The sequence below is a fragment of the Capsicum annuum genome, chromosome 3 (genome assembly GCF_002878395.1).
Source record: "Capsicum annuum cultivar UCD-10X-F1 chromosome 3, UCD10Xv1.1, whole genome shotgun sequence".
Taxonomy (NCBI): Eukaryota; Viridiplantae; Streptophyta; class Magnoliopsida; order Solanales; family Solanaceae; genus Capsicum; species Capsicum annuum.
Window position 1 is genome coordinate 264,049,868 of NC_061113.1, and position 23,054 is coordinate 264,072,921.

The window sequence follows — 23,054 nt, forward strand, 5'->3', positions numbered from 1 at the left end:
CACATCGCATTAGAAATGACTGGTTGTCCTATTTCGGAGGTGTATATATTTCCCTTTAAAATAGTCCGGGGGTAATAAATTCGGTAAAAATAAGTTCAGAGTGGTAATAGGACCCTTTAAAAGGTTGAGTGTATAGTTGAGATTTGGGGTAAAGATTGGAGGTATTTGACCATTTTCTCGATACATTTATAACAAAAGATGTGATATTTAATAGGAATAAATTGAAAAAAAAAACTACTATAAAATAGCTTAGATTATAAGTAGGAGAAGTAATTTAAAATAAATAAATATAGAAAATAGGTCAAATGATTTGAAAAAGAGGAGAATAATTTAAAGCTAAATTTATAAGGTTTATAAACTTTGGTTATGCCTCAAATGGGATCCTTAAAATCGGCTATCTTTGCACTCTCCCTCTCAATTTCTTGAGCTCATTTGAACAACTACTGAAATAGAGTAATTTTTTTTTCGAAAACTATAACTTTAGTTATTTATGAAATTTCTCTCTTTTTTTTTTTCCACCATTAACAGATGTATCAATTGGCTGAGCAGTTAGCTTATTTCTTTCCTCTTTTTTCAAATTCAAAGTAACAACAACCGAAATACATTATGCATTTTTGCAAATTTCTATTTCCAATACCTTTGCAAAACTCTACTAAAACTTTCACTTCATCTCTTTCCCTCTTCTCCACCTTCCTTTCACCCTCTGTACATCAACCCAACGAGTTCTATTTAACTCATCAACAACTACCACAACAAACCTCTCAAGTATATGAATTTGACAGCGTTCAGTACCGGAGCTTTATCGACAGAGCATACTGGACTAAACGAATTCACAAGCTTTGTGCTATTGACGCCAATGTAGACGAAGCTCTTCGACTCCTCGACGAGCTTCGACTGCAGGGTTATCACCCTGACTCTCTCAATCTCAGCAGCATTGTTCACGCTCTCTGTGATGCACGTCGATTTTCCGAAGCCCACCAGCGGTTCCTTCTCGCTGTTTCTTCTCATTCAACTGTCCCTGATGAGCGAACCTGCAATGTACTTATTGCCCGGTTGCTTCGCGGAGGTACCCCGGAGGAAACTCTGCGTGTGATTTCAGCTTTGTTCTGCCAGAAGCCCCAGTTTGTGCCGTCTTTAATGAATTACAATCGTTTGATTCATCAGTTTTGTGGTTTTGGAAGAACTAGAGATGCACATCAGCTGTTTGTTGATATGCGAAAGAGAGGGCATGCTCCTAATGTTGTTTCGTATACTACTTTGATCGATGGGTATTGCGGGGTTGGCGTGGTTCGGGAAGCTGAGAAGCTGTTTGATGAAATGTCTGAGTGCGGAGTGATAGCTAATGCGCTAACTTATAGTGCTTTGATTCGGGGGGTTCTTCGAAAGAGGGATATTGAACATGGGAAACAACTGATTGGGAAGCTTTGGAGCGTGATGCTCGCTGAGGAGGATGAGCTTGTTAACAATGCTGCGTTCTGCAATGTGATCAATTGCTTGTGTAGGGAAGGGTTGTTCCATGAAGTGTTTAATATTGCTGAAGATATGCCTCAGGGTAAAAGTGTGGCTGGTGGTTTTGTATATGCGCAAATGATAGATTCTCTTTGTCAATTTGGGAGGTATAATGGGTCTGCTAGGATAGTTTATATGATGAGAAAACGAGGGTTCAATCCAAGCTTAGTGGCCTATAATGCAATTGTACATGGTCTCGTCAAAGAAGGCGATTGTTTCAGGGCATATCAGTTGTTGGAGGAAGGGATTCAATTTGGCTACTTGCCGTCAGAATTTACGTACAAGTTATTGGTAGAGAGTTTGTGTCATGTAAATGATCTTGTTAAGGCCAAGGAAGTTGTCAATGTGATGTTAAATAAGAACGGCGTTGACAGAAGAAGGATTTATAATATATATCTCAGAGCTCTTTGTGCTGTTGACAACCCAACTGAGCTTTTAAATGTCCTTGTCACCATGCTTCAAACTCAATGTCAGCCAGATGTGATCACTCTGAATACTGTTATTAATGGCTTCTGCAAAATGGGGAGAATTGAGGAGGCTCAAAAAGTTTTCAAAGATATGATGATGGGGAAGTTTTGTGCCCCTGATGGTGTGACGTTCACAACTGTTATTAGTGGGTTTTTAAAACTCGGGAAGGTTGAAGAAGCTCTTGAGTTATTGCATAGAGTTATGCCTGAAAGCGGTTTAAATCCCAACATCGTAACATATAATGCAGTTATCCAGGGGTTATCCAAGTTACATCGGATAGATGAAGCTATGGAGGTCTTCCGCAGCATGGTAAGTTGTGGCATTGGTGTTGATTGCATGACGTATACTATTATTATTGATGGATTGTTTGAATCTGACAAAGTTGATGAAGCGAAAAGGTTCTGGAACGATGTTGTTTGGCCCTCAGGAGTTCATGACAGTTACTTGTATGCAGCCATTCTCAAGGGGCTTTGTCGCTCTGGCAAATTGCACGACGCTTGTGATTTCTTATATGAATTAGTAGATTGTGGGGTTACTCTTTGTGTCGTCAATTACAACATTGTCATTAATGGTGCCTGCACGTTGGGCTGGAAGAGAGAAGCTTATCAGATTCTTGGTGAAATGAGAAAGAATGGACTAGAACCTGATTCTGTAACTTGGAGAATTCTGGATAAATTACATGGTAATGTGGAAAAACAGTTCTGCGAGGATTTGACGTGTAATCAACAGTTCTCTCATTTGTCATAGAATGAACCCTTTTAAACTGCCGTCTCTGGAGTTCTTATCTTTTCATGATAATAGGATGTCTTTGATAGTAAAAGCAGTATTGGGTCTGGTGAAATGAGATATTGCTTCTGCTAAATATCTAACCCTGTAAATATGGAAGGAGGGAGCATTGGATGCCGACCAGTTATACAAAATCCAAATTGATTAACAGGAGATTCATAATTTACAAGGAGCGAGGTAAAATAACAACATCAACAACAACATAACTATGAACAAGTCAGAGAGGTATTGGGAAGGTGGTTTTGTTACTGCCTTGCTGAATGCATCACCCTTCAATATCTTATATATGGATATTCAATTGTATAGAGAGCTATCATTCTTCCCACGTTGGATCTGTAGATTTTTCATGACAATACATTTGACTTTATACGGACGAAGATAGTATGCTCCAAGTAGATATACCATGAAACTTCTCTTACATTCCTTAGATAAAATAGAGAGGTTTGCACCGAGACTACGATTGCTCATCCTTTTCATTAGAGCTTGCACCTGAGACTTTGTTCCCTCGCTTACTTTCTGATTTTGTTTTCATTTTTATTCTGTCAAATGGTTAAGTTATTCATGTATTCATATATTTTCTGTTGTACCATATGTAAAATCCAGATGTTATGTTCTTTGGAAAGATTTCATGTATGCTGCATATAAACGTGGTTCATGAAGCCATCTTCAAGACATACTTTCTGAATGGCTACTTCCCTAGAGATGATACATAGACGATAATGTATCAACTGAACGGTTTGGTTCTTTGAGTTTGTCGAAAGTGACCATTTTGGGTCTCCATCAAATATTTATCAAAGTCTTGATTGTTTAATTTAAAATTGAAACTGTGAAGTTATATTTCTATTTCTTTTTTCTATTTTCTATTTCTTTTCTATTATATAGAAACTTGGGTTTCTACATGGTTGCTTATATGTCAAAATTTTTTTATACTAAGGGATATTTTGGTCATTTAACAACTATATAATACAAGGAAATTGGTATAGCCCATTACATACGTGGCTTCATCTTGTAACCAGTTAAGACGTGTCATTATATAGATATAGATCTCTAGAGAGAAAAGTATCTCGAAGGATCTCTCTCCCTCTTTTCCTCTATCTTCTCTCTGTCAAAATCAAACAAAAGAAGCAAGAAAAAGTTTTGTTTTCGCTTTATTCTGGGTTTATTGTTGTTGAATCAGGTAAAATTTTCTGATTTTTAATGGAAGGAAAAAAGAGCTAATTTGATCCGTTAATTAAATTGCTTGCTTGGGGTTTTGTTTGGGATTTTTCTGATTCTAACAGAAGAACAAGACCCATATATTTGAAATGTCAAATTGGATTCTGGTCGGCTACTTTCAAGGTATCCTTCTCTGCCTTTTCATTGTCTGTATATACAAAATTTTGTTCTCCCTTGTGTAATATTTTTGGGTGAGATCTGGATCACTTTCTTTAAACAGAGTTTTATTTCCGAAAATCTTATCCCAGATTCAAGTTTTCTTCACTGTTAAGCAAATCTCAACAACGGAGATTTTTGCTTTGTTAAAGCTTCGCATCTATACAATTTATTTTACTTTATATTTTCATTTATGAATTTGAGAATTTTACCTAAGATTTAGGCTTTACGTCGGGGTTCTAAGGGTGAATTCTGTTTCTTATTTTGCAGAAGTGAGCAAACAATCAAAAGATTTCCTAAAAGTAGGGGCTTTGTGGCGTTCAAGCGGAAGAGTATGGGAAGGAGAACATATAAGAAACTATTGTGATATGCGAATAGCTTCCATCGAAAGGTAAGCAATAAAATTTTACTTTCTGAGAAAATTATAACCTCTTACACGTGTTTGATGACTTTTTGTGGTCGTGTGTTTCATTTATGGGATTATCAAAAGTTGTTGATAGTCTCACATACTGATTCTCTGATAGTTATGACATGGGCTAATGAAAAAGTTGCACAAACTTTAGTATTCTTCCAAAGTTTGTGATGATTCACAAATAACCATTTTCGACCCCTATAATTGAAATAATTACTAGCATAGAATTTCCAATTCTATGGGTGAAAACACAACATTGTCATGCTGTCTCATCCCATGACTGCAACTACTTTTAAAAATATATGACCAAGAAGTGATCAGTAAATACTATTTTTACGTCCTAACTGTATTGATTGAGGACCAAATTTGAACATGAAACATGGGGAAAAAAATAATTGGGCTCTTAGGATTTAAATCTGGGTTCAATTTGGTTATATCACTCAACTCTCCGTGGCAGAATATGGGCAAAAATGTAAGGATACACAATGACATTGGCCCCAAAAGATAATGGATGAATGAGTTACAAAAGAAAACATACATTAGAAGTGCAAATTGCGACGAACCAAAAGATATTCAAACAGAAGATATTGTGCTTATATTATTTCGCCAAGCATTATACAAATTAAATCGATACAAAAAGTAAAACTCCCGAACTTTAAAAGAACCAATTTATATTAGTTACACTCAAAAGCATAAATCGGATAAACCGCTAATAAATATATGCGAAGGGCATGAAAATGTCCCCATTGCAGCTTCATGCAAGATCTGCAAATTGCGATTTTCCCAGGTTCACTATATGCTTCCATAAAAATTGCTCCTATCGTTTATTCAGCAGTAACACATCCTTTGAAAACAGATTATATAGTTCCCTGTTTGATATTATCTTAGTTAATATGAATGGCTAATAATCTTGGACTTCTATTGAACGTAGGGTGTTATCTCTTCTGGAGTAGTCACTCTCTTCGGGCTTGGTGCATTTAGAAAGGAGGACCAGTGTATGTTTCAATATTCCAGCCTGTGCAAATAATATTAGTTGCTGTCATGGCTTTTGTAATTCTTGGTGGTCAGTTGTACTCTGGAGGGTAAGTCGAGAAATCTGGAAAAATTTCTACACTTGCACTAAACTTTTACCTACTATACTTGAAATTGACCCGCTTGTTTACAATATGTAGTTCTAAATCTCATGCTTTGCAAACTTTAGAAAATGGAAATGAAATTGGAGTCTCCTTACTTCTTTAATTGCAGGCTATTTGGAGGATATTTTATTGTGGTTGGACTAACACGTTGATAAGCATTAAATAGTTCTGTATTTTCTATTCATAGTTGTTATTTTGAGGATCCATCCCCTCCACCTCATTCCTTTTTTATCCATTTTAAGTTCCACGTTTGTCTTATTTTGTAGTGAGTCTATTCTACAAGTTCTCTTTCTTGATTAAACTTTATTTCTAATCATAATTGGATAGTATTGTTCTTTCATCTAAATTAGCTGGGATAAGGAATCTTAACTGGTCCTTATCGAAGGAGCTCTCCAACTGGCTCTACCTACCTCTTTCTCGGAGCACTATCTGATGATAAAATTATATGTTATGATTAAGATATTTGCAATGCATGCCCAGATAGATAACTCTTTTTAAGTGTTTGCAGAACCTACATTATAGAGACGACAATGTGAAGATCTATGAAAACGAGTTTATAGGGTGGTTAAGACGTGAGGAATTAGATGATGCAATGTGGGAATATGTAAATTTATATCCTGAAAGAGTAATGGAAAGAGTCCCATGTTGTTGGTGAGCGATAGCCGAAATTTGCTAGAGGAATTTGAGGAAGTTGCTGCTCGTGCAGGAAGTGGAAGCTAGAATTATTGTATTTGACACAGAGCTGAAGTTGTCTAGATACTGTGGTTTTGATATTCCTCTTCTTAGGTGTCATGTCCTTCATGCCTAAAGGTCGTAAGGGATTGAAAAAGAGAGGTAAAATTTACAAGTGTAAGAGAAGAACTTCATATTCCTATTTCTGGGACACGAATGAGCAGGATAGACATCTACGCGACGCTGAAACAGCATAGGAAACTCTGTTCTTGGTACAAATGTCAAAAGTTCGTTGCACATCGAACATGATCATTGGCGACAAGTATATCCTTGCAGGTATAAGCATGAGAGGTGGAGAATATCTCACTAGCCTAAGAAGTGATTTAATATTGAAATAAAAAAGGACCTTAACTAGGTTGGTGTTGAGACATAACTGATTCATTGATGACATTTGTTTTTTATGGAAGCCTTTCCTTTGCATGGTTGCGGTTCTAATTTCCTAGGGATATTGTTGTTTTTGTTTATTTACTACGAAATATTTGGAAAATAAATTAGAGCAAACTGGGGGCTTAGTTAGAAATGGAGAATTTTGAATTACATTTGTCCGGTTAAAGAAAGTTATTCTTTTCTACTCCTTTTGTTCACTTGGCTACTTAGATTTAAATTTATGTGCGATGTTTTGTTTCGTGTAATATAGAATTATCTTAAGTTTTTGTCTTTATCTAGGACTGCGTAGAGACATGAAGGGAGCAAATCATGATGAAAACTTGGCTAAGTTGAAGCAAAGTCGGTGAACTGTGGTTGTAATCCAAAGTGTAAATAAAAAATGGCTTATGCGCTGGCTTCTCTGTTGCCAAAACTGGGTTCTTTGGGTACTTCGGATCATACTTCTGTTGTATCCATCAACCTTTTTGTGGCACTCCTTTGCGCTTGCATCGTCATTGGTCATCTCTTGGAGGAGAACCGCTGGATAAATGAGTCCATTACTGCTCTCATAATTGTGAGTGTCACTTCTTTTATTATTCTACATAGGGTTAAGGCATGTAATGTAGGTGTAAAAATATCAAAATTGAATACAAGTATCCATGTTGCCTTGTGTTTTTAATTTGAATGGAATTCAAATTACCAGTTTGCTATTTATTTATCTTACATTCTTTGCATTTATTTTCATGTTTTATAATCACAGGGTTTGGTTGTAGTACTAGTAGTCTTGCTTGTAAGCGGGGGAATGAGCTTACACCTTCTGGTGTTCAGTGAAGAGCTCTTTTTCATATATCTACTTCCTCCAATCATATTTAATGCAGGGTAAATATATCATTATATCTTCTGTTGTTGCTTTTTTTGCGTGCTTCATTGCATGTTTAGATGGTTTGTCAAAAGCTTTCTTCTTTGTATATTTAAGTTTGCCTTCCAGATGATATCTACTGACAAGGAGTCGTCCAAAACAATTTATGATGTCTCTCTGTTATGGAGTATGATCTGTTTAGTTATGCTATCCAAATAGATACCCGTCTATAAGCAATAGGGAAGGCTGCCATTTAGGCCAGCTAAGTTATCATCAGTATGGAGCAGTAGAGATTGGCAATTGTAACCTAATAATATGGAGCAAGATTATTATCAATAATTAAACTGGAAGCATTACTTGGATGATGAGGAAGTTGAACACTGATTCATTGGGTGAAGATGGTGTAATAGTAGAATCAAGGATATTTATGCTGTTTGGAACATCCCCGCATCAGTTCCTGAAAATTATTTAGGAGCTTATTGATTTTCTGGCTAAAAAACATTTCGTTTAATCGAGTTACTATGTTTCGTTGATTGGTCATTGTCATTGGATCAAATTCACATGAAGCTGTTAGTCTATAATTGGCTAAATAGGACTATGACTAACAACAACATAATGTTTAGTACAAGTTCAGAAATAGAATTTTTTGGCCTAATGTTTTCTTTTTCCTTTTTCTAGAAAAAAAAAAATGGTAGTAAAGTTTCCTTTTTTGTTTTGAAATAATTGCAATTCTTTGTATAATTTTCTGCTGGTGTAAGTTTCATGAGTACATAAGTTTCATTTCAACTTGTATTGTTTCACAAAGTAATTATAAATGTTTTTAAACTCATACAGAGTCAGATCTTTATATAACCGTTGTATCTATAATAACATTCCACTATAACAATGAGTCATTACTATGACACCTATCATTTAGTTGCTCCATTTGCATCTACGTGTATACTTTTGCACATAGCTCCCTCTTTCTTGCTACTTTGATTTGGAGATGTGTTTATTCAATTTTTACGGTCATTATTGCTGAAAATGATGAGATCTCTTTAAAACTGAAAACGTAAACAGAGCAATATGAGTAAAAATAACAGTGCAGCATGTTCTAAAAATTCAACCAGAAATAGAAATCATTGAAGGTGGAGGGAAATGAGCAAATGCAAATTTCTCACGATTCAAGTTTAAAAGAAATTATCAAGCATTCCGTCAACTTTCTGAGCAAATTATTTGTTGCTTACACTGAGCTCCTTTTCTAAAGAGCAAAGCAGACAAAGATGCAGATGTTAAGAGAAAAGGAGAATTTTAATGACCTGAAGGTGAAATCAACAAGTAAATTGTACAGGCTCACGCGACATATAAGATCTCAAGAGGGAACTCAAAGAAAGCAGGGTTGAAAGGAAGCACAAAGAAGAGGGTCTTACAACAATGGAGGCCACACCTCAGCTAATTAGGACCACAATGCATCACACTTTTATCATTATGTAAATAAAATACATGTAGTTATTGTGTAAAACTTTGCTTCTTATCAAATTTTTGTTTTACTTAATTTTTAATTACTCAAAATGTCGTGCTTTTGGGCCTATGTTGACACGGGTCTTGCACCTCTAGTCTATATAATAGAAGCACCGGTTTCAATCAGTGCTTCATTGATTACTATGCCATCCTTAATTATTTCGTAATTTACTATATTACTTTAATTAATTATTATAATTCATTTATACATTAGAATTAATAATACTTTTTATTATATTACTCCTAACTAATTATTATAAGTCATTTATATATTAGAATTAATAATATTTAATTAAAAATAGATATTTATAACGTTAGTTTCAGCTGCTTTAACTGTAATCTTACTATATTATTCCTAATTAATTATCATAAGTCATTTATGTATTAAAAAATTAATAATATTTAATTAAAAAAATAAATGACATGTCTGTCTATATTACCCCTAATTGCTTCGTGGTTTATTATATTATTCCTAATTAATTATTATAAATTATTTATATATTGAAATTAATTAATTATTAAGTCATTTATATATTAGAATTAATAATATTTAATTAAAATAGATATTTATGACGTTTGTTTCAGCTGTTTTAATCATAATTTTACTATATCATCCCTAATTAATTATTATAAGTCATTTATGTATTAAAAAAAAATTTAATTAAAAAAATGGATGGCATGTCTGCCTATATTACCCTTAATTGTTCCGTGATTTATTATATTATCCCTAATTAATTATAATAAGTCATTTATATATTAGAATTAATCATATTTTTTTATTATATTACCCCTAATTAATTATTATAAGTCATTTATATATTAAAATTAATAATATTTAATTTAAAAAATAGATATTTATGACGTTTGTTTCAGCTACTTTAACCACAATTTTACTATATCATCCCTAATTAATTATTATAAGTCATTTATATATTAGAATTAATAATATTTAATTTAAAAAAATAGATGACATATCTGCTGCAGCTGCTTCAACCATAATTTTGCTAAATATCACTTATAATTAATTATTATGAGTCATCTAAGTGTTAAAAATTTAATCATATTTAAAAAAAAAAATAGACATAAAATGATAAATTAACTCTTGATGTATTAAATTAAGTTGACCTCCTTCAACCATGATTTTACTGTATCACCCCTAATTAATTATTATAAGTCATTTATGTATTAAAAAATTCATAATATTTAGTTAAAACAGTGGTTTCGACATGGCTGTTTCAAGAGCTACGCCGTGATTTTACTATATCACCCCTAATTAATTATTATAAGTCATTTATTTATTAGAAAATTAATAGTATTTAATTAAAACAAGAAAAATGTGAGTTTATGACATGTTTGTTGCATCTGCTTCAACCATAATCATCTTTGAAAAATGATTCAAGACTTTGTTGTTAATTGAAGTATCTTTTGTTCGAGTTTTTAAATGAAATAATCCTATGAATATTAGTTCTACATCTTTTTTATATTTTGTAACAAGTCTCAATCTTATCATTGAACAATGAAAATAACCCGACTACACGACACATCACACTTTCTTATCATGTGAAATAAAACTATCTTATAAAACTTCACTTTTTAGCGAGTTATCAAATAATTATTATTTTAAAAGTTATCATTTTAAATCAATATACATTTATTTTTATATTTCATCAATATCAAATATTAGTGCTAAAAGATGTCTATAGTATTGAGTTCGTGTTGACACGGGCCATGTATCTCTAATTTTAACTAGAAACACCAGAAATTTCTGTAATCCAGATATAACAACATAAAGAACTACTCGGACACAAAAAAATAGATCACAAATAGGCGTAATTGCACTTCAAATAGTTGCCCCATATATATGCTTGAAATAGACCGAAAAATAACGTAAAATATAGAATCTGTTCTTCCAAATGTGAGTCCTCACTATACTATTTTTATTTTTACAATTTGGATTAAAAATTTAACAATTAGTGTTTGGTAAATACGCTAAAAGACCAAAAGTGCTCATTTGACAAACTGAAAAGGCCAAAACTGCTCAAATGATATGTAAAAGGACTATTATGAACCTACAACCAAATATGAAGTACCATTTTTGTCAATTTTTTCGCCGCCTTTCTTTCTTTCTCTTTGGTCTCTGCTCATTCCTAGCTTACTCTATAGAAGCAAAGCAAGTTGCTAAGCGAAGCAGTGAGAGAGAGAACCCGACCCGAGTATGACGACCCGAATAGCTCCGGGTGTGGGAGCAAATCTTCTGGGCCAACATTCGGCGGAGCGCAACCAAGATGCCACCGCCTATGTCGGTAATCTCGACCCTCAGGTACCCTCCTTCCTTCCAGTCCTAGGGTTTTGCCATCCTCCTACACTCTTTTCCATTTTCCTTTCATATATTTGCTGGTTATCTTTCGTTTTATGCTGATAGATAGGTAATTTCTTGTTCCAATATTATAAATATGTGTGTAATTAGCTTCCTTTTATAAATCAAACATTTATGTAATAGTTAATCCCAAATTAATGGTATCAATGTAAGAGAAAATAGTGAGAGTAACTGGATAGACTTTATGTGGCATTTATAACATTGAAATTTGTTCCCCGCTTAATCGTAGTATGAGAGTTTATGTGGCTTTTTCTGCTGAATATTTGTGAACTTGTTGTTCTAATTTCGGGTTACTAAATGTGTTCTTTTTTTTTGTTGGTCGATTTTAGATTACTGAAGAGTTGTTATGGGAGCTGTTTGTTCAAGCAGGTCCCGTAGGTATGTCTAAATTTATAAATGAATAGCTTCCCTCTTTAAAAGGGAATAAATCCGTGGAGATTCTTGATGAAGTCTTCATCAGCATCCTCTTAGTCTTTTTTTAATTTTTGGGAAATTTAGATTCTTTTAAATCTCACTTGTTTACTATAAAATCAATGTGTATTGCAGTCAATGTTTATGTCCCCAAGGACAGAGTTACTAATGCTCATCAAGGATATGGTTTTGTTGAATTCCGAAGCGAAGAAGATGCTGACTATGTAAGTGTTTGGTTGTTTTTTGTCATGCTATTTTTACTTGCTGAAGTCGTTTATTGTTAGAGTATAAATTTATTTCCATGGATTTGGTTTTGGGTATTCGTTGTTTTCTTTCTCTAAAGCACTACCAATGCAGGCAATAAAGGTACTGAATATGATAAAACTTTATGGGAAACCAATACGTGTGAATAAGGTAATGCTATGCCATTGATGCATCTCCCCTTGCTACAATGAATTCTTCCACATAATTTACATTTTATTTAATCTGATAATTTATCCTGATACAGGCATCACAAGATAAAAAGAGTGTTGATGTTGGTGCCAACTTGTTTGTTGGGAACCTTGATCCTGTAAGCAATATATATCCTTGATAGTATTATCTCACTAACTCTTGCATTATTCTCATTTCAAATGCATTTGGATGTGGACGTTGGATAGCACCTTTTATTTACAATAAAATCATCTGCATATTATCACCTTGCTCATGCTAGCAATTTTGTTAAGATATAAAGCCATTTGTGTTTTATATTCAGGATGTAGACGAGAAGCTTCTTTATGACACTTTTAGTGCTTTTGGAGTAGTTGTCTCAAATCCAAAGGTAAAGTCATGTTTCTTCTACTTTCATATGATTCATGATTCTCAACTGATCCCAGAGTCTTCTTGATTTATTTTCTTGCCTATTTTGTATCCATGTTTCGGATTATGTTTTTAACTCCTAACAAGCTGCCAGTGAGTAGTGTATTTGTACATCCTCTAAGCAAACATCTAACCATTTCAAAGTTGATTCCTAAAGGTTCTCTTTTTTGCTTCTCTCCTTTTGGGGTGGCGATTGTGGGAGATTTTCCTCCTTGCTTAGCGTAAAGATATGGACCTAACTGCTAGTGCACTCTGAATTAGTTGAATATGGAACCTTTTTTGTTCATTTAGTAATTAATATACATCTTCCGAGTTGGTCGGCTGGGGAACATAGCACCTAGCGGATTATAAAGAAATGGTAGGTGGTTCACTTTTACACTGCCTTACCCTTATCATCCTTGCTCTGCATCATTTCGTACAACCCTTCATGACGTTGTTGTCCATATTAATATGATGAGCATGCATCTAATATTTGCCTTCCTTGTATGGTCTTGTATGGTCCGGAGAGGTTTACTTATCTTATAGTTTAGGGGCTTTAGCCATCTTTGGTCATTAAAAGAGATGATGAGCCATTACATAGAGCACCTTGCCTTTACGACCTTGTTAGTCTGTTTGAGAACACCTTAACAACTATTTATTGCTGTTACCCACTTGACCTATTATGATGAATTCTTTGATTTTGAATTTTCTTTGGATGAGTGCAATCAAAGATGGATTGGAACTTCTAAATACTTGACTGTTTTCTAGCATTGGTGAAATAATGGTCAATTTGAAGCCATCAAGATCAAGTCTTCTTCTCTCTCACAGCTTTTAAGTACCTCACCCTCCCTGACATGTTAGTTAACTGTTATCTCTAGCTAATTCCCAAGATTTATTTCCCGTTCTTTCGTGCTCCTCAAACTTCCTTGAATCTCTAATGATGCAACCCAAGGTATCAAAAATGGATAGAAAAAATGAGGGTGTGTGTTACCTTGGCTATAGTAGCTTTCTATCACCCATGAAGAGCCCTAAGTGTGATGAAAGATTCATTAAAAGAGCTTTAAAATTCATGACATGCTCAAATGGATTTATAAGGAAAGTGATGACGATCAAGGAGTTTATCAAGGATTTTGGAGCATTCTTTCAACCATCATGAGGTTGGAGGACTTAAAGAAAGCATAGAAGGAAGACCTCAAGGCCGCCAATATGCTCAGATGGCTATATGTATAGTTTGATCATTCTTGTAATTTGATTGATTTTGCAATACTAGTATAAATAGTCTCTTAAAATCTTTGTATTAGCCATTAGGTTTAGTTAGCTTTGAAGATGGAGAAATACTCTTCGTGTGAGTTTATGGGAGGATTTCGTCAAATCTCTTCAATGAACCTCCGTTGGATACTTTAAGTAAGGATTTCCATGTATAAGTTCATTTCTCTTTCCCCTTGATTGAAGCTAATGACTAATGCATTTTAATTGTTGGATCATCCCTTCTTTTGTCCTAAAATCTATTCCCCCTCATTTTTATTGCTTAATAAGATCCTTGTTACCTTATCGTGATTGTTTTATTGTGGTTCAATGGATTGCTGTTGCATCTAGAATATCACATCACTGCAGAAAAGTTCATCTCCTTCTGCAAGGCTGGCAACTCATTTTCTCCTCCCTCACCACTACAACTCTTTTATCTTTTTTGTGTGAATTCATTCAGCCAACCCCAACTAATTTAGGACTGAAGTGTAGTTGATTGGTCAATTGGTTGTGTCTCATTCCCCATAATGAAAGATCTAACCAGATATGCACTATTCCATCTTTACCGCCAGGCAAAGCAACTCTGTATTTGTTGGATTTTTTACAGGATTAAATGAATCTCTATGTATACTGGAAATTTGTGCAGGAGAGTGAATGCGTATTACATAGCCAGTGACTCATGTTAACATGTTAGACCAGCTTGAATGACAAACTATGCATATCTTGTTTTTTTTTACTGTAGCAATGCGTACATTACTTGGACCACGTTGCTTGCTTGCCATTTATAGGTGGTCTTTGTTATATTCTGATGTATTGTTTCTTCCAGATAATGAGAGACCCTGAGACAGGGAATTCACGGGGTTTTGGTTTCATTAGCTATGATTCATTTGATGCCTCAGATGCAGCAATTGAGGTAATTGTCCTTTTACCTCTTTGCTTACCATCCATAAATTGTACAGATACGTGATATGTTGCCGCTTACAAGTCCAAAAAAGTTCAAATCTAAGTATTATCTACTGTTTGACTTGGAGCATATACTTCTTTTAATGTCTGATTTTTAAATTAGGATACATTTCTGATCAGAATTGAGTGGATATGCTATTTACATGCTATGAATATTGTAATGTATAAACAATGGAGTATTTTCCGGTTGGTTTGTGCCATTATTTTATCTGGTTTAGTCATAATACAATCACATTATTTGGAGCTTTCATTTAATTTCTGAAAGATAGATCAAGCGGCTGTATATGAATGTGACCAGTTGACGGATTTCCTAGATTCCTTACTTTTTGAAGGATTGGCATCACCCTCCGGTTGCTGTGATAAGCTGATAGCATAAAATTTCACAAATAGATAGGAGTGTGCAGGACACATCTTCCAAGCATTGCATATCTCGTCTCGGACACATTTAAGTGGTCAATATATCGATTTAGAACTGTCTATTGCGGTGCCTAATTTGTAATATAATCTACTTGGCACTACTAAACCAACTTGCTGAAATCCTGTTAAATATAAAGACCCTGCTATTAGTAAAGATATGATTTACTTGAGTTTACATGTTTGGAGAACTCTCTGGATTTTTATGTACTGTTGCTTTTTAGATTTCAAACCCTCTGTCCTTGTCAGATGCTTTCTAGCTGATGAATCTGGACTGACTTCTAACTTGGCGTTTCTGCAGGCAATGAATGGGCAATATCTTTGCAACCGTCAAATTACGGTGTCCTATGCCTACAAGAAAGATACAAAGGGGGAACGTCATGGAACCCCGGCTGGTAAGAATTTGTGTTTAAGATAAATGAAGTTGAGAATGCTAGGAGATGGATACTTGTCTTTGATAAAGATTGTTGAAGTTTTACTTGTGCGATCACAATTTGGGTATGTCAGTTGAATTTTAAGTAGTGATTTGGAACCATAAGTTTGTAGTTTTGAGTACTTTGGAAATTCTTCAAAGTGGGTGACGAGGGAACGAGTGAGGTGGTTTATTAAAATGCACAAGTTGCTATTGCACATCTTCTCTGCGTTTTGAAATTTAGGAACTTCATTATCTTTTTTTTTAGTTATGCAGTCGTTACTTATCCAAACACTTTGGGACAATTCTGATTGTTTGTTGTCGTGGATTATGCAGAGCGGGTTTTAGCTTCTAGTAATCCAGGTACCCAGAGAAACAGGCCTCATACCATGTTTGCAAGTGGACCCCCAACACTTGCTGGCGTTCCACAAGTCAATGGTGCGGTTGGTGCTCCTGTTCCCCCACAGCCTTTTGCAAATGGTCCTATGCCTCCAGCTCCTGTTCCAGCAATCCGGCCGCCGCCACCTATGCAGCCAAATGTCTACCCACCAATGCAGATGCCTCCTCCACAAGCTTGGCAGGGACAGCCTATGCAACCTCCACAAGGTGCAGCTGGCATTCCGCAGCAGCAAATGCAATTCAGAGGAATGCCACCTCCGCCGCCCCCACAGGTAGCTCCACCCATGAATAGGCCCCCTCCACCACCAGCTGCAATGGGTGGTAATGTTTGGCGTCCGCCTCCACCACCGCAGCACTTCAATGGTGGTCACCATGCTATGCCCCATATGTCGATGCAGCCACCCCCTCCACCTCCTGCAACAGGTTGAAAATTTGAGACCTCAGAGTGTTATGTTCCCTTTGTGGAATAACATATTTTTAAAATAGTGCTTACGCTGTAAAAAAAGTGTCGGGACAGTGTGTCAAAACATTTAGTCGAGGATTGTTCGATTTGGAAGTATCTTTTGCTTTTTGACCTTTGGTTATCGGAGATGGATGGAAGATGATTGTTGATTTTAGTGAAAACCCATATGCCATCTCTGAGACATCTACATGTATTTATAACAAAATTAGATAGTTATCGCCTATCGGATTGCAAGTTGTCTGTTCCGTCTCGTCCGTACACTTTTTTTTGTCACGTCAGAGGTAATGCAAGTAATTCTATTTGATTAAATTTGCATTGATACTGCAAAGAATTCATAATGCTTTATGCACTAAGGGGTTGTTTGGTAGAGCGTATTGAAAAATATAATGCATGCATTAGTTAATGCGTACTACTAGTACCGTATAATTTTTAAAGAATTCATAATGCTTTATGCACTAAGGGGTTGTTTGGTAGAGCGTATTGAAAGATATAATGCATGCATTAGTTAATGCGTACTACTAGTACCTTGTTTGGTATAATTTTTTTGCCTATGTATAACTAATACACTCTATTATGTATTGAAATGTGTATTAATAATACACTCCATTTCCTATGTATTAGTAATACAATATCTTTTAACATATACATTAACTTATTAAATGATCTTAATATCCCTCAATTTTTCTTTCAAAATATTTTATCATTCCATTTTCCGTTATTTTAATTTGTAATAGTGGATCTTTTCAAAATATTTCATAATTTTTTTTCCCATCATTTTAATCTACAACAATGAATAGTTGATTTAAATAATTGTAACATATTTTTGTTTTGCGTCGAGGGTCTTTAAAAAGATTAAAAAAATGAGACTATTTCTTAATTTTACGTTTTATATTTTATTTTTGTTTCGACTATATTAATCCGTTGGCGTAATATTTCATGCGCAAAAACGAAGGTTTTGCAATTAATCCGAAACCTCTATATACTAGTTCAACAATACTAATTATGTTTGAGATGACAAAAAAATTTTGTTGCAAAAAAATGTATAAAATTAAAGAAGGGTATTTTTGTAAACAAACATTTCTTTTATAGATTGTAAGATGTGTTATTTCTTATACATCAAACCAAATAATGTATAAAAAATAATACATGCATAACTAATGCAAGCATAACTAATACCTGCATTATTAATGCAAACATTATTAATACACTATATTTTGCATTATTTTTATACACTTTATCAATCGACCCGTAGGGGTTATTTTCCTGTATGCTTTTTAATCTTTTCACTTTTGTGTTTAAAAGTTACCAACCAACTCTTAGAAGACAGTACATGGATATGGACGATTTAAGTACTGTGAATTACTTGGTTTAGTCAACACAGCCATAAGTTTAGGTAATTCAGTTAGCTTGGTAAAATTAGGCAGCTTAGCACATATATATGGTTATTAAAAAAAATCGCCTATAATTAGGTTTCGTTTGTTCTTAACAGTGATTTTTCCAATTCACCAAATTCGGGTCACTGTTTTTTTCTCCTTTTGGGTACAGTCGACTCTGTTTGATATTGTGAATATTCCATAGCAGGAATCCGAACCTTCCTTATCAGGAAAAAGAAAAAGATTATTCGTTAAGAAAGGATTGAATTTTTTCTGTGCACAATATTATAGAATCTTCCCCACGCACAATAATAATGTACACTAAAGTTGATACAAGCGTGTCTGGGTAATCAATTGAGCGTAAAATATATGTTATGTATCTATTGATTAAATAGAAATATCGAATGTGAGTAAATTTTACATGATCATATAATCATGTTTTTAGAATATAATCTTAGAAAACTATAATGGTCCCAATTTACAAACCTCAGTCATATCTGTAGGATTCAATTTCTCATCTAGTAATCTTTTGTTATTTTCCTCTATGTGTAAAAATAAGAAGAAAAAGAAAAAGAAAAGAACGCAAAATAATTCAGCAGTGATTTACTTTAAGTCCCTTTCAATTTTTGAGATTTGCCGCAATTGAACTACAAACACGATGGCTTAGGTGGACCAGTAAATTTTGAAAATGGAGTTTAGAATGATGGGGTGCTTCTATCTAGACAAATCAAGCGGCAACATTTGTACGGTTGACCTCTCTATAATAACATTTTATTATAACAATTAATATCAATAGAAAAATATCTGGATATAATAATATTTTTTGCTATCAATAGAAAAATATTAAGATAAACAATGTCTAGAGAGGGCTGTCTTATTCTCTCGTTGATCAAAATTGTTTGCATGAACTCTAGCAATCATACATTCCAAGTGTTGATGAATACTATTTAGAATGGCATTGTCAAGAGACAAGTGTTGAAGAATGATCGACTTGTCAAGTTCGAATGTCATACGGCATAGTGTGATGAGATAGGGTGTATTTGTTGTTGCTCTTTTTTTATTTATTTATGTTTAGTTAATCAAAATTCTTGAAATAGACTTTCTCTGTAAAAACAAGATATTTAAAAATAATGAAAACTATTGTCTAGTAAAAGTAGGAAAATCATTTTTATTAATTTTAAAATTCATGTTTTAATAGAGAGAATCTATTTCAAGTAAGCAATTTGATCCTTGTAATGCGCATTGTTACTTTTAAAAAACCAATATATGCATGGTTTATCATTCAAGTTGGTCCAACATGTTAACATGAGTACTGGCTATGTAACACACATTCACTCACTCTCCTGTACACATTTCCAGTATCCATAGAGATTCATTTAATCTCTTAAAAAGTCAACTAGTATTGAAACACCAGGAGTATTACACCAAAATATAAAGATATGGAATATATTTTACACTTTGTATCTAGAAAACATTATAGCCTGCTTTACTTATTTTTTTTCTCAGCTCAAAATTGATTAATTAGACAGAAATAGATACTTAATGATGAAAAAGCTATTTTAGGGAACTACTAGGAAATTTCCAAGAGCCAACAAGTGGAAGACGATGACATATAGGCGTGTGTAAGACGCGTTGGGCCTCTAATCCAAAACATCGACGAAAGCAACGTTGCCTTGGATGGATATGTTTGGTACGGAAGAAAAATATTTTTATGTACTAAAAATAAGCGATTTTTACGTATGTTACAAATTATTTATACATAATCTAAATCAATATGAAAAGTGAGAGGGGAGAGATAAGGAAAAATTCACTTATTTATTATTTCATCCATCCAATTTTATGTGTCGTTATTTGACCGGATAGAAAATTTAAGAAATAAGAAAAGACTTGGTAATATTTACCAAATTATCCTTTATAAAAAAATATGTTACTATTTTTTTTTTTAATTAAGTAGAACTAATAAGAGTAAAAAGTGAAATTATATCTTTAAATAATTATTAAATAAAAAAAGATAACGTTATTTTTGGAATATACTAAAAAGAAAATGATGATATATAAAATGGAAAAAAAAAATGATGATATATAAAGTGGAATGGAGGAAGTAATTTGTATTACCTCATATGGAAGTTAGAACACATTGACATATAAAATACTCTATTCATTTAAAAAGGAAGAATTTACTTTTCATTTTAATATCTTTCAAAAAGACTGATCCTTACTTTTTTTTTTTTATAATGCTTTTAATTCAACTTTTCATATAATATATTTAAAATTATAAGATTAAAAAATATCTAATTAAATTGAGTCATTCTTTTTGACACGTTGGGACTACATATCTACTGAGCTAAGTTTATGCAATAAATTAAAAGGGGCGTTTACATATAATACCATATATAAAACATTCAAAAAAGTTATTCCATCTATTTCATTTTATGTGTCATCATTTTCTTTTTTGTTCGTCCCAAAATAAATGTCACATTTTCTTATTTGGTAACTATTTAAAGACATAATTACACTTTTATCTTTATTGATTTCACTTATAGGGTCCACTTAATTATAAATAATAATAGTATATTATTTTAATGAAGGACAATTTGATAAAAATATTAAGTCTTTACTTATTTTTTAAATTTTGTGTCCAATTAAATAACGACATATAAAATGAGACGAAAGGAGTACTAGAATCGTATTCTTTGATCGTTTTTACAAACACCCAAAAAAGTTACCAGGCGGCCAAAATCTTTCTTCTCTTCCCTTATATACTCGTAAACTTTCCTTCCTATATATAGGACTCAACCAATCTCCATATTTTCGCAAAGAAAAAAAAACTGTTAACTCTTCCTCTTCTACTACTACCATTCCTTTTCAAGCAACAACAACAATGGCTACTACCAACAATGTCGTCGTCACCACCACCAACAATAATTCCGTTTCCAAACCTTCTCTTTACCTCCAGAACATGGACGAGGTCCAAAAAGTCTTCAAACGTTTCGACGCTAACGGCGACGGGAAGATCTCCGCCGACGAGCTCTCCAGCGTCATCAGTGCTCTCGGATCTGGAACGTCTCCCGAGGAAGTATCTCGTATGATGGATGAAATTGATTCCGACGGAGACGGTTTCATTAGTCTCCAGGAATTTTCTGAGTTTTGCCAAGCCGACGTGAACGGCGCTGGTGACGGCGGCGTTAAGGAGCTTCGTGAAGCGTTTGATTTGTACGACCAGGACAGCAACGGGTTGATCTCCGCCGTTGAGCTTCATCAGATCCTCACTCGTTTAGGTGAATCCTGCTCCCTTCAGGACTGTACTAAAATGATCAAGTCCGTTGATTCTGACGGCGATGGTAACGTTAACTTTGAAGAGTTTAAGAAGATGATGAGCAATAGCAAGTAGGCGGCGGCGGCTCTAGGTTTTTTTTATTAGCGGCTGATAAAAGGTGAGGTGCACGGGATTATAGTGTGTGCCCCCTCCGTAGGGTATAGTTTCTACCTCTTTAACTGATGATAGACGGAGAAACCGTTAGTATCAGCTTTAGTAAGATGAATTTGTTAGGTTCACTTGACGCCGTTAACAGTTAATGTGGATTCTGAAACTCAGTTGATCTGATGTTAATGCAATTTACAGCGTTTATTTCTTTAATGACATCTGTTTCTACGTTTCCCGTGAAGAGTAAAATAAGCTTTGCCATTTTTCTAATCTATGAAAATTACTTAGCTCATTAGTAACTTTTATACTACAGTTATCTTTGTGTAGTTTCAAAGGGAAATTGCATCTTCTGCTTAAAAAAAACACATGTGTGTTTTCACATGCTGCAGAATCCAAATTACTAAATTTCAGTGTGATAAAATTACTAGCATTGTTACTTGCAATGTAATGAATTAGGGTTCGTTTGGCAAGAAGGAAAATGGTTTTTTTTTTTTTTTTCTTATAGAAAATACCTTTTCATAACACAGTCTGTGCTATGAAATAACTTTACTGATTTTCAGGGGACTTGCATTCTTCGAAAAGCAATTTTGAAAATTTTTAATGAACCGTACCGAACACTATTAGATAATTCAACGTTGCGACCTGATGCGGAAATTACTCTTGATTAGTCTTTGGGTTGTCAACATCTTTACTCGTTTAGTTTATCTAAAAATTACAAAAAAGCACAACTTATGTTTCAATAATTACAAAAAATTTCAACTCCTCAAACTTATTACAAAAATTTCATTTTTTGTGTTTCTCTCTCCAAAAGCAAATATACATAAGGAGGAGGATATAGTTAGCTGTTTTTCCCCTTAAAATACGACTTCATTCAAGCACCAGTTACCATTTTGAATAAAATCGTACTAGGCTCCAACTTTTAGCATTCAATTTTATCTTAATCTTCCTTAATCATTCTGAATTTTATGTGTTGAGGTTAGTAATTTTTCTTCATCATTTACCTAATCGAATTTTTGAGATTTTTAGATGAACAAATTATTGCATGTTCTTATTAAGTATTTTTTTGGGTATCTTCTTTAACAAAATTTACAATATCGTCCATTTGAAATACGAAATTAACAACTTAGTACTTTGTTAATGGAGGGTTATTAATCGAATTTTGAGGATTTTTGAATTTTGGGGATTTTTGAATGAACAAATTGTTGCATCTTCTTATTAACTATTTTTTTGGGTTTCTTGTTTAACAAAATATTGTTGTTATATCATTATTGTTCATTTTTTTGTTTCGAAATCGGACATTTGAAGAACGAAAGTAACATCGTAGTACTTTGTTAATGGAGGATTATCCTTCTTTTAGCTTAGGATTAACTCAGTTAGATACAAATTCGGAAGTTGGGTTCGTTCCCGCACTTTTTGACTACGAGGAACCTAACTTTGATGAAAACAGATCTAAATATCGTAACGACCCCAACAAGATGAAAGAGATTAAAAAAGTTGCTGCTGAAAAGTCGAAAAAAGCAATTGGAGAATCGTCAAGAAAATTCAAAAAAGATGATACTGCACGTCCACGTCTTTCTAAGGTATACATAATTTTTTT

General features: G+C 33.8%; 3 protein-coding genes across 18 annotated transcripts; all 3 read left to right on the forward strand.

Annotated features, from left to right (window-relative positions):
- The first annotated feature begins 357 nt into the window (after window positions 1–357).
- LOC107852642 (pentatricopeptide repeat-containing protein At3g18020) lies at window positions 358–9,283 on the forward strand. Of its 16 annotated transcripts, XM_047410000.1 has the most exons (8): window positions 358–3,940; window positions 4,044–4,101; window positions 4,405–4,525; window positions 5,478–5,628; window positions 6,191–6,690; window positions 7,081–7,354; window positions 7,541–7,659; window positions 8,886–9,283. In XM_047410000.1, exon 1 carries the CDS (start codon window positions 607–609, stop codon window positions 2,722–2,724), a length of 2,118 nt encoding a protein of 705 aa, XP_047265956.1. In that variant the 5' UTR covers window positions 358–606; the 3' UTR covers window positions 2,725–3,940; window positions 4,044–4,101; window positions 4,405–4,525; window positions 5,478–5,628; window positions 6,191–6,690; window positions 7,081–7,354; window positions 7,541–7,659; window positions 8,886–9,283. The 16 variants fall into 16 exon arrangements, with proteins under 16 accessions (XP_047265956.1, XP_047265954.1, XP_016553153.2 ...); XM_047409998.1 differs by having other exon boundaries at window positions 358–4,101; XM_016697667.2 differs by having other exon boundaries at window positions 7,541–9,283.
- A 1,917-nt stretch (window positions 9,284–11,200) lies between these two features.
- LOC107852644 (splicing factor 3B subunit 4) lies at window positions 11,201–16,905 on the forward strand. Its single transcript, XM_016697669.2, has 9 exons — window positions 11,201–11,459; window positions 11,846–11,894; window positions 12,063–12,151; window positions 12,285–12,341; window positions 12,436–12,498; window positions 12,682–12,747; window positions 14,836–14,922; window positions 15,688–15,781; window positions 16,135–16,905. Exons 1-9 carry the CDS (start codon window positions 11,355–11,357, stop codon window positions 16,623–16,625), a joined length of 1,101 nt encoding a protein of 366 aa, XP_016553155.1. The 5' UTR covers window positions 11,201–11,354; the 3' UTR covers window positions 16,626–16,905.
- Window positions 16,906–20,730: 3,825 nt separating this feature from the next.
- LOC124897236 (calcium-binding allergen Ole e 8) lies at window positions 20,731–21,670 on the forward strand. The gene has a single exon (XM_047410008.1). The coding sequence runs from the start codon at window positions 20,915–20,917 to the stop codon at window positions 21,422–21,424; it is 510 nt and encodes a 169-aa protein (XP_047265964.1). The 5' UTR covers window positions 20,731–20,914; the 3' UTR covers window positions 21,425–21,670.
- The last annotated feature ends 1,384 nt before the right edge of the window (window positions 21,671–23,054 follow it).

Bases quoted from the DNA above. Each gene is read 5' to 3' on its own strand.
- LOC107852642 (XM_047409994.1), top strand. From the start codon at position 607: ATGCATTTTTGCAAATTTCTATTTCCAATACCTTTGCAAAACTCTACT.
- LOC107852644 (XM_016697669.2), top strand. From the start codon at position 11,355: ATGACGACCCGAATAGCTCCGGGTGTGGGAGCAAATCTTCTGGGCCAA. The intron at 12,152-12,284 runs GTAAGTGTTTGG...CTACCAATGCAG, and splicing joins GCGAAGAAGATGCTGACTAT to GCAATAAAGGTACTGAATAT. The intron at 14,923-15,687 runs GTAATTGTCCTT...GCGTTTCTGCAG, and splicing joins CCTCAGATGCAGCAATTGAG to GCAATGAATGGGCAATATCT.
- LOC124897236 (XM_047410008.1), top strand. From the start codon at position 20,915: ATGGCTACTACCAACAATGTCGTCGTCACCACCACCAACAATAATTCC.